At 39.2% G+C, this 11944-nt stretch overlaps 1 protein-coding gene across 2 annotated transcripts; it reads left to right on the top strand.

The window, feature by feature from the left end:
* Positions 1-2596: 2596 nt before the first annotated feature.
* LOC310816146 (actin-related protein 2/3 complex subunit 5-like protein) lies at positions 2597-8619 on the top strand. Of its 2 annotated transcripts, none has more exons than XM_083686164.1 (4): positions 2597-3436; positions 4551-4622; positions 5682-5858; positions 6648-8619. In XM_083686164.1, the coding sequence occupies exons 1-4, from the start codon at positions 3296-3298 to the stop codon at positions 6708-6710; spliced, it is 453 nt and encodes a 150-aa protein (XP_083542290.1). In that variant the 5' UTR covers positions 2597-3295; the 3' UTR covers positions 6711-8619. The 2 variants fall into 2 exon arrangements, with proteins under 2 accessions (XP_083542290.1, XP_083542291.1); XM_083686165.1 differs by having other exon boundaries at positions 5682-5880.
* Positions 8620-11944: the final 3325 nt, after the last annotated feature.

Genomic DNA, 11944 nt, shown 5'->3' with positions numbered 1-11944 from the left:
TTTATCCCCATTAAATTGACTATACTTCTTGGTGTAGGCCAAATGTAAGCTCTGTCATGCAGCCTAAATGACTTCGCAACATTCTGCCACATTGTATCACTCAAAATACCCTCTCTGCGTAGTCACATTGCATTACATTAGCAAAGGAGAGAGGCGACTCATTTTCACTGAGATTCCCAACCTCTGAGTAGTAGCTCGATAGCTACCTGCCCAAATCACCAAATAATTAAAAATCACATTTGAAATATTGATTCAATCATTTGCCTAATCATCAATGCCTAACTAATGAAATTTGCTTACATTCGCAGACACAAAAAAAAGTTGTTTAGATCTTTATTAGCATTGCTAGCTTTGATGAAAGGTTTACAATAAAGGTACATGATTTAACACTAACTAGTGTAGTGGTTAACAATGTGTTTCATGATATTTTAGTTAATGATGAACAGATGAACAAATGTACTGATAAATCTTATGTTCACAGTTAGCAAATACATTAACAATGATGTTTATAACATTGTTGGTTCAGGATAGTAAAAGAGGAAGTGAAGTCACTCTATGCTTTCCTAACGTAGTAACTAATATGTATTATCCAGCATTTAGGATGCGGAGGTGGGATGACTGAGGTGGACCACTCTTTCTGTCACGGTTTACCCCCTCAACACTTAATTCTCTGGAGCTTTATTTGCATATTCCATGCATAAGCGAATGCGTTGTTAATGTATATGTTAACTATTAAAGGCCCAGTATGTAGATTTTAGCTTTAAAATAGTGCTAAATGGCCATGATAATTCGGTAGCCAAAGCATTTTCTAAAATCTGGTGTCGGGTAGGACACTGGCCTTTACGAGCCTATTTGACGTTTGGTTTGTTTACAAGGATATGCACATGTTTGGTGCTATTAGAAAACGTAGTATGCACATTTTCGAAATGTTAGTGGTGGCCAGCGGGGGCAGCAACACTCAAAACTACATGCTGGACCTTTAACTCCACTTTAACTCAACTTTATATCGACATAATTTGTGTCTGTACTTTGTTAATGTATCTGTTCATCATTAACTATTACATCAGTTAATGTTCATTTGTGTACCTTTAATGTGTAAAATGTTACCTTTACACCAAATAGCTGACACTCCCTAGGAATACATCTCACCACATGACTTAACAGCTGCTCTCCCAGCCTCAATCAGCTGACATCCAGCGATTTGTGTCCAGAGGTCCTTTGACATAATTGTGTATTTAAATTAAATGTTTTCCCCCATTGGAATGGACACACAAGGCTGACAGTTTGCTTATCCAACACTGAGCTGTACGTTGTTCATTTGATAAGTCAGACATAGAATTTCCCTTCACTTCTTGAACAAATCTCTGGTCCATTAGAATATAATTAATTCTTAACTTTTCTCATGTACATTGTCTTAAAAGCCTTTTTCCATGTGATTTTGTATCTGTATGCCTGGTTCAACTATATTTATATTGTTCTTTCACAATTATGGAGAGTTTATTCTCAAATGGGAGGCCAAATGGGCAAGGCTTATAAAAACCGAAAATATATTATATTATTGTTAGAACCACATGTTTTTTCTCTGACTCCATTTTGCAGACATTGTAATCGCAAATATTCAGTAGGGAGAGTTACATTGCACCAATGGGAGGATGGATCTTGATTGGTTTGTACTGTGTAGGTATTTTAGGCTGTGGGCTTTCAGCTTTTTAGCACTAAATGGTCATATCACATAAGTTGGTAAAACATGAAACAATTCAGGTGTGTGTGTGGAGCGCATTTTCGAAACAAATGTGGGTAGCACTTGACTTGATATGTTCATTATTCGGTTTACATTGCCCTTCATAGATGGCTCAACATATTGCATGTCATAACCAGTCATGACAGCTGATGACTGTCATACCACAAACTAAGGACCCAGGTCTGATCCAGTAACACAAACTGAAATGTGTCATGTCATGCCCATAACAGCATAGGCCTAATGACAGAAGTGTCAAATGAAGTGTTACCTGTGCATTTACCTATGGCAGAGGTGAAAGCATGGTCCACTATCACAGTTTGAATTCCTTTCAGTAGCACTATTAGTTGTAGATTCAATTCCTTTTTACTCTCTGGTTAAGATCTCAGATGGATAACCAATAAAGTTTGAGTGGTTGTAACTGGTGTTTCTCATTGTCATTTGTTCTACTTGTAAGTAGCTGCCCTGGCAATTTGTTGAGCTTCTCAGTAATATACCATTACGTATCTCATTGCAAACCTGAAAACGATTGTGTTGCTTGCGGGAGAAATGACACAATTATCTAACAAACTGTGGCAGAAATAGATTTAAAACACAAAATGTCATCTCATAGGAATATGACAAATGAATCTGATAACAAAACGTCTATCTATTGTATGAAATGAATCAGCAATTGATATGTCAAAAAAACGTTCTCAACACATCTGAAAAGTAGTCATCAGTTTTATGATCAATATGTGTTTGTCTGTGTTATAAAACTCTTCATTCTCATTCTTGGTATACGCGAGTCTACTATCATAGACTTATTGTATTTATTGAGTATTTATTGATTTAATTCATTTTTATTTTAATGGGCTCCTCCGATCATCGTGACCCGGACGTGATGGGTTGCCAATCGCACTGAAGTACATCTACATTTACATTGATGGCATTTAACAGCCGCCTTTATCCAAAGCGACTTACAACAAATCCATTTGTAGAAGTAAGTGAATCATCTATCCCATCAGTCATAATAAGATTAAGTAATCAATGCTCGGACCAGGGGCCATAGGCAGTCACAATGCTAGAATAAGTATATTTTTATGAACAGGAGAAGTAGAAGTAGAAGACGACGACGATGACCCGGTAGTGACACATGAACGCTTCCCAGGGATTCGCGTGTATTTTGACGTCCACGGGTCAACAACAACACAGGTCCCCAATGTCAGACAAACTCCCCAGGATGGACGGACGCCAACATCGACACCACTGACCACACGATCGATGTGTTCAACCACAGAGAGTACTTTGTGGAACTGTGATATTTTTTTGTGCGTATACGGTTGGGGGGAAAAAAACAAAAAAACAACGTACAAGGACAGGACGACAGGCAGAGACTACACAAACAGTACATATATCTGCTGCGTTCGCTAGAATTAGAAGACCCCCCCCCCCCACACCCCCAAGCTGAAAGCTCTGATCTCTCAACTTGGATCTGGTGTGGTGACAGTATAACGTTGTGGAGGACTGACGTTAGCTTGCTGGTGTTACACCCACACCCCCCCATCTGTGCCACCGATGGCGAAAAACACTCTTTCGTCGCGCTTCAGGAAGGTGGACATAGACGAATTTGATGAGAACAAATTTGTAGACGATCACGATGAGGCTGCCGATAATCAGGGACCAGACGCGGTGGAGGTAGAGAACCTCATCAAGCAATATCCTTTTTTTTTTACGCCTTATGATGCCCCGGCCCTTCGTGAGCTACAGCAGCCAGCAGGCAAGCTCGCATGTCAAGAGGGGGTTGCGTTCCAGGTCGCACAGATCAGCACATTTGTGAGCTAAGGGTTACATAAGTGGGTTCCTCTTGGTTGAACACTGATATGAACCTGCGCAGCGCAACTGCAGTGTAATGCTATGTTGACCCTAGACATTCTGTATTGGTCCTCTCCTGGACACAACTCATTTGATGCTGCTGTTAGCTAGCTAGCTGGCTATGCAAGGCCAACGTACTATAGCACCTTTTTAGGTTTCCACTGTGACCCAAATCACCTGAGGCGCTGCGCTTTGTGACTACATGTCTGTTGTTCGCTAACGTTACCCAACATGTTGGCTAGCTCGCTAGCTAGAAGGGAAGAGATGTTCAGAATATACTGTGAATCCTACACAGCCGACTAAACATTGGCCAGTTAGCTCAATTAGAAGTAGCGTAGGTTTATATAGTATATAGGTTTTCTTGAAATAGACAGGAGATGAAAGAGCATGCAGTCCGATGTTGACGCAGTTGGAAAGCTATGGAGTGGATGCTTTTCCCAACCCTCCCCTTCCAAACCCCTAGCTGTGCCAAACATGGAATGGAGCCCAATAATAGGGTAATGAACGGCAAACCTATTATAAAAAAAACATCCTATGGGATTGGAATTCCAATACGATGCAAAGGAAAAGTAGATCACCTCCACTTCTGATATGTAACTTGATGAAAGCTACAATCCTTATAGTTCTATAGTACAGCTGAGGAATTGGATGAGATTGGGAACATGGATCCCCTCTCAAGACAGGGCTCTAGATGCAAGTACACATGATGGGTTTGTTTGGAACTATGGACTAGGGAATAATACAACCGCATTGCCTTATGACAGGGTAAGACAAGTTGTGCTCAACATCATAATGCATTTCTATGTTCTATTCTTCAGGGATCGATGGGTATGAATTGAAATGACCTTTGAGCAGATTCCTGAATCCCGGATTGTGCAAAAAAAAAAAACAGGGATACAATCTAGTCAGAATGTAGAGAATAAGAGCTGTTGTATTCCTTAACCAATTATAATGCACAGGAGACATGATGACAGCTTTTCACATTGCTCTGAGGAACCCTCCAATCAACAGCAAGAATCCAGCAATCAAAGTAAGGCTTTTATGTGTTCAGACCAGAAGCAGTCCCTAATCTGTCATTTCATTCCAAGTCAGAGACATGAGTGATTTGACAGTTGGGGTGAGGTGACCAGAGTAGGAACCGGCTCTATTTTCCACTAAGTTTTGTGGCGACTTCGTCGATGTACCGATCAGGAGAGAAAATGTCATGCTAGCTAGCTGCTGAATTGGCTCACACCTAGATTGTGATCGCTAGCTCTGAACCCCCCCCCCCCCCCCCCCAATTAAACACCCCACTCCAATTCGACGCCCCACTCCAAGTGCTCCAAAACAAATTGAAAACTAGTCTCACTAAGTCAGGCTCTCCTGACTGCCCACACGGCCGTCCCCACTTTTTACTCCCTGTGCTCCCAGAATCTTAATTGAGAGATGACATTCTGTGCTTAGAGATTATTTGAAAACAAACCATCCAGGATATGTTTGAAGTAGTAATGGGTGGTTATAGATTTTGAGAAACAAGTTTAGATGACACTGGCACCTGGAGAAATCCCTGGAGAAAGGGCAAGGATGATGCACACCACCCAATTGGTCAACCTGTAGTTACTGTAACTATCCGGTTAGTTTTAATATCCAGGAACGTTTTATATATATGCTTGCCTATAGGCCATTGGTCACATGTGATTTACAGTCTCGTATTAAGCAGGTATTTACTTTAAAAGTACTGGGTGCAATTGTTATTTCTTGATGATTGCCTAATAATTCCCTCACTGTTTCTTTTTACATTCACTGGCACAAGCATATGTGGTATTTAGTACCATGTAGTTATCAAGTGGCTAAATCTATTGAGGTATGTAACAGAAAGTACCCCTTATTACAACACAGTTACCATGTTGTTGTTTTGTAAATACCAGATAACGCAGGGCTGTGACATAAAGGGTTACCATGCTTTCAAACCAAAAGGCATACAAGGCACATCATCTGCTCAACGATTATGTTACCCTCTCATATTCCTTTGCATTCCATCTTGGTGCCTCATGGGAATGTCCACTGTGGTGAGGGTGTAATACTTTCTCTCCCTTGCTCTGTCTTTCAGGAAAGAGCTCAGGCGATAGTTCTGAGGGTGTTGATGTCATTCAAGAACAGCGACATTGAGGCAGCTGTCCAGTCTCTAGACAGGAACGGGGTGGACCTGCTCATGAAGTATATCTACAGAGGTTTCGAGAAGCCCTCTGAAAACAGTAGTGCCATTCTCCTGCAGTGGCATGAAAAGGTGTGAAAGCCCTATCTTAAAGGTGCAATTTATAAGATTTACTGTATCATAACTGGCAAAGTTATGCTCTGTAAAATGCTCTGTGTTCCGGATAAACGTAGGCATAAAGATAAAGCTGTTTTTTAGTGCATTGTGAAGATTTTGACAAGAAAGAATGTCACAGCTGTTTGTTGTTATGTAGGGATAGTGTGTAACTGAAACCACATAGCAGTTTGTTATCTAGGAATAGTGTGCAACTGAAATCAGAGTAGTTGGAGTTGTCTGTACTGACCCTTTAAAAGGTGGTAAACACTATTCAACAAAGTATGGTCATAGTGGTCTAAGTATGAACAGATCAGTGCCCCCAAAGAGGATACATAGGCAAAAGTGTGCACTGTTGTGTGCATTCATTTTCCAGATAGCATCGAGTAACACAACCGCCGTAGAAGAATTCTGGTATTCGGCTGGTGTTCACATATTAAAAAATAATTTTATTTGGTTGATTGATATTTTCATTATACAGCGCCTTGCAAAGCATATCACTCATGTTGCTTATTTGCACTGAGTCTGCGAGCACATCAGGCTTGTTTACTCACATGAAATGGGTCTATAAGAAATTACAAACAATAAATATTGCCTCCAAGTTCCAGATGGAACGTTGTATGTTGGAATCATCATAGTAATCTGTACAGTACATTCACATCTCTCCTTTATCCATGCATATTGTCATGAATGTAGAGAAACTGTATGATGTAGTATTTGTTTATAATATGAATTATAATGATTTCTCTTCTCTTTTTCTTTACTTAGGCTTTTGCAGTTGGAGGCTTAGGGTCTATCCTCCGGGTTCTGACAGCCAGAAAGGCGGTTTGAGAGAACTAGCTTTGTTATTGTCGAGCGGCTCCCAGCAGGCCAGAGGAGAGCTGCCTGTGTGGGAGGGAGAGGAGCTCATGGTTACCGTGATACATTTCTTCTGGAAGATGAAACCCATCAACTACATAAATAGACAAAAAATGACACATTTTCACTTTAAACAAATTACCCATTTTAAAGTCACAAACGGCTGCCTCGCCACTTGTTTTAGTTTGTACAGCTGAGGGGTGGAGCGGGGGAAATTTGGGAACCCCTCCCAAATTCATAGACGAGGCGCTGTAAAAAGCAATGACGGTCCTTGACGTCCGCACGATGGGCTAACTGCTGCCAACTTTGACAGGAGGACGTTCCCGTTCTCTACCCGTCACCCACAAGTTAGCACTTCTCCCCGGGCAATTTAAAAAGCATTGGATTGGTGCAAGCATGGCTGGACAGAGTTTCCACCATATTCCTTCAGGACAACGGTAGAGAATCGGAACACAACCCTGGTTATAACAAGCGATCATCTCGCCATCGTACCCTGTCGAAGTTGGCAGAAATTGGCTCAAACGTTTAGATAAAAAAAAAAAAAAAAAATGTTTTGGGTTATGACAGGGTAGATCGCCGTTGGGAAACGCGCAAGATTATTGAGTGTCGTTGAACTGTAGAAATGTGGAAGCGCGTATTGCAAGTACTTTGGTGAGCCATGGTACTCTATCCATCCTTTAATAATCATAACAATAGGCTATTCTTGGCTAACTGGTCGTGATTGTGTTGCATTAAAAGTTTATGTTTTAGAACTTAAGTTAATGATTTGCTCTCGTGTCGTGCACAAATAGGACAGTACCACAGACCGCAAGAAATATGTTTCTCCCCCAGAATAAACAGATATACAGTACAGGATAGCATTGATTGAAATGACCGTCAATCAGATGCAGATCCCAGATTGTGCCTTTAAGCCTCCTTAAAATCCTTCGTAAAACTTACATAGATGGCTCATAAATCATTCATAGGCAATTCGTACTATATAACACCTGAACAACCAGTATCTTAAGTCACTTCATTGTGTCAAAATCCACTGGTGAATTTGATGATGTGATGTCATCAAAACATACATATTTAAAAGTGGATTACAGCACAATACAATAACTGAACATGATTCACATGAGGCATACAACTGTGATAGGACTTGGATTTGGAGTGTTTGTAAGGTGTTTTAGATGCGTTTTCAGAATGAATGGGGCCCCATGGCAGTACTGACTCAAATATCTCAGTAAAGGAACTAAATATCCCTAAACTGTCTGGATGAATTGACCACAGCCAAGGTACATGTGAGATTGTTGATGTTGATTTGTTCATCTATGTCAGTCTTATAAAGGGTTTAAGAATGCTTCATGAGGTTTTGGTTTATTTAAAGTGGGATCTAAAAGACATACAGTACCAAACAGGATATGACTGTCAATATATGTACTGTATCATAGCTGTTGTTACTAAGGAAAGGTTGAGAAGTAGAAGATAATCATTTTCACCTGATCAGTTTCATCTTCAGTTTCCCCAAACATGACTATTCTAATACTAAGAAACATCAATATTAAGAAACATCAACATTTGTGTTTCTTGGGGGATGATGGCAAGGAAAGGAAGGAAAGTTACAGCCACCAGGTCAAAGAGAGCGTGTGCATCAAGTGTTACTTGATGTGTTTGCGTGTGACAAGAATGAGTGCTTGTGAGAGTATCTTTTTGCGCATGTCAATGTTTACAGTTTTTCTCAATTGATTTGGCACATTTATGTCAGAATTAAAATACCTCTAAACGCCTGTGATAAATTGTTAACGACCAGAGGAAATGAGAGATGTGGTTTTGGGTTCTGTATTTTGGAATAGGATTTCTGTGTCAAGGTCAGCACTAGCAGGAGCCCATATATAGAGAGTGATGCCAAGCTCTACTTAAGACTGACACTGAAATACGGACACAGAATCATCAACCTCCTGTTTAATGGAGACGTTTTCCACATGGTGAAAATGGAGTTGGATAACTGTCAAAACACTTGATATTCTTGCTTTTTTCTCTCTCGTTGTTTTCACACAAACTGCAAAACCTTTTGTATGCAGTGTTGTTCAAAAGGTGTTTTTGAAAAACACTTCATACAAAACTCAGCCCAACCTTTAAAGAGATGCTACAGGATATTTTGTATATTTTCAGCCACTAGTTACAATCACCAGCCAAAAACGGGTCGTTTTACCTGATTGGACAGAGACGGGACCTCCCCACTCCCATGAGCAAACGCTTATTTAGCAAAAGTTTGTTGGCCTTAAACTGAGGACTATGTGGTCTAATCGGATGAGACATCAATTAGCATAAATCATAAACCATACAATCAACATTTACAAAATTGAATGTAAAGAAATCAAAAATGTACAAAAATCCTGTAGCATCGCTTTAAGTGAAATTGCCTCTGACACATTTACAATTGCATTCTCAATTTCTAAGATTCATAGCTTGGTATTACAATTTTGTGATGTAGATCAAATCCATTGGTCTGATAGAAATTAAAATATTGATAACACAACATCAGTGGAAATTAAATATTTGTTTGGCATTGATTCTTTTGAGGCAAATCTAATGCATTTCATGCCATATCTATTGGTGATCTTTCTAGAGTTTTCAATAGCTTTGGCACGTTTTTGGTCTCATAATTCCATGCTCTCAAAACAGTTCCTCCTAATTTGCAGTCATATTAAAAACTATTATGAATATCCCTTTCTCATGGTTTGTAAAATACAATTACGATTAGCTAAGCACGACAACTTTTCTATTTTCCAACATGGGAGAGGGGACACTAGATGATTGAGTATGTGGATCACATAGCCAGCCAATCTCCTTCATAGAAAACGGCCTTTTTGGGAGTGGGCAGCAGGGTCCGCAGCCTCCCTGTCGCTATGAGGGGTACACCCAATATACAGACTATAACCTCACATTTGATTCTGTTATTGATATTACTTTGTTACAACTTTGCTAAAACTAAAGATATGAGCGAAGCAACGTGTGTGTAGTTTGATGGTGTAATTCGATTTTGAAAATGGTTATGGATGAAAGCAATACTGCATTTTGCAAAGTGGAGGTCTGTTTTGAGAGCATGGAATTTTGCTTCCAACAATTTGCCAAATCATTTCAGAAAAACTGAAATCTGAAAAAAAAAAAAGAATAAAAAAAAAAAAGGTTATATTTAGATTTGATTGTTGTTTTTTTCTTATGGTTTTTGTACAGATAAGTACATTTACTGTAATAGAGGCTTTTTACACTGCAACCATTGTTGGTTTTCAGTTGTGGTTTTACGACCGATAGTTGAATAAGTGTAGACATAAACATGTTTTCAAATGTTGCTGTCTGTCTCTAAGGAGATCAGAACCTCAGTCTCCAGGGGTAGAGACTGTACTTCCTGAGTCTGATGACTGTGCCAGACTCAGAACACAGAATTCGAATTGGAGGACTTTAAAATGTTGAAGGGCAACCAAACATTTTAGAACTTGGATACAACTACTACTGTTAAAGAGAGAGTCTTGGTTTGTGAAAATGAAATTGAATATTTAGCTGCTTATTTGATTTTGGCCTTGTTTTGCAAATTTCCATTCAAATAAAACCAAATGCCAAGAATAGCGCTTACTTCATGCATATTATATTGAACACTAATGTAACATTTGTGGTAGACCTAAAGCTGTAATTGTAATCAGAAACTCAGTTTAGCAAAAATATCAATAGTGTACAATGAATCCTACAACAAAGTGTAAAAAGCCTCATAAAAAGATTGAGATTAATAGAATTTAACTACATTTTAATGATGGGAGGGGTTCTGAACCATGGGGGTTTCATTGTAAAGTGCCTGCTGCAATAAAGCTCAAAAATCATCTTTAAGGGGAAGAAGTGTCCTTGTTGTTTGCCCTTGTATAAATGTATGCTTGTATTTAATTTATGTGTATTAAAGGGGGGAGGGGTACATAAAACCACATTATTGAAGATTAAAAGATTAAAACCTCAGATATTGGTGAAATGTGGTGCTGAATGTGTCTGACTTTAAGCTGCTCTGGCCTAGTTTTAGTAGGCTCCTGACACTCCCTGCTATACAGTATATGAATGAATGATTGACTCTCCTATAACTTGTGATTCCAAAGATTTTAGGTGTAAGGCCATCATTAAATTAACTCTTACATTTTAGGCAGCAACTTTTGTGCTTCCATGATTGAAAAAATGAATTTACTTTTTAGCAATTGAGCCCTAAAGTACATAATAACACTATCAGTTTATCAACACGACAACCTTGAAAAGACTGGATGATACAGCAGCAGTGTATAATACTACAGTACCTGAGCGTGTGATTGCTATGATTTTACTTCTGAACTAATTGTTTAAAGGTCCAGCATGTAGATTTTAGCTTTACAGTAGTGCTAAATGGCCCAAAACATCTGTAGCGATCAAGGAATGCACATTGTCTGCCACTATTAGAAAATGTAGCATATTGGATATTTTCTGTGTTAACAAAGAAGGCAGCAAAATGCAAAACTACATGTTACACCTATAAGGACAGTCGCTTAGCAAAACTATCCAGGTTACTTTTAAGCTTTTTGCTTCTTCTTTTTTTTAGCTTACTTTTAAGCTGCAACTCACATTGTAGACAATGTGGTGGGCCAGCCAATTCCCCCTTGTGGAGTGCAGCTTTAAGGAGACCATCTGTACACATGCATTCAAGAAACACACTGTGTAGGCTAACACCAGCCCCACACCACCTGTGTAGCTGTGTGAGTGTTCCAAAAATAATTAAGGTTTACATTCTAACCAATTCTGCCATCCACATTATCCACGTGCAGCACATTGCGTCTCCCCATTCTCATTACCAGCGACAAACTCCCATTAAAACAATATTAGTTGATTCATCGGTCTGACTAATAAACACATCTATACCAGTCAAAGTTATTTTGTACTCAGCTCTTGCATCTGACTGGCAACTTGTATCCATTGATCTATGGAACTGTTTTAAAGCATGGTTATTGAGTTAAGTGTTTGCAAAGGATGACATTCAAAATATATAAAAAACAATGATGGGATTTTAACCTATAATTATGACAAATCATGGTGAAATAAGACTAGGTTTTGTGTCGACTTGTGCATGTGTTATGACAGGGGGACGTGGTTGAGAACTCAAATAATACATCCAGAATGAATGGGCTTAGGAAATAATAACTCATAATAAGGACACAGTG

The sequence above is a fragment of the Argentina silus genome (assembly GCF_951799395.1).
Source record: "Argentina silus genome assembly, chromosome: 15".
Classification (NCBI taxonomy): Eukaryota; Metazoa; Chordata; class Actinopteri; order Argentiniformes; family Argentinidae; genus Argentina; species Argentina silus.
Note: the sequence above shows the minus strand (reverse complement) of the source record. Positions and strands in the feature narration are given on the sequence as shown.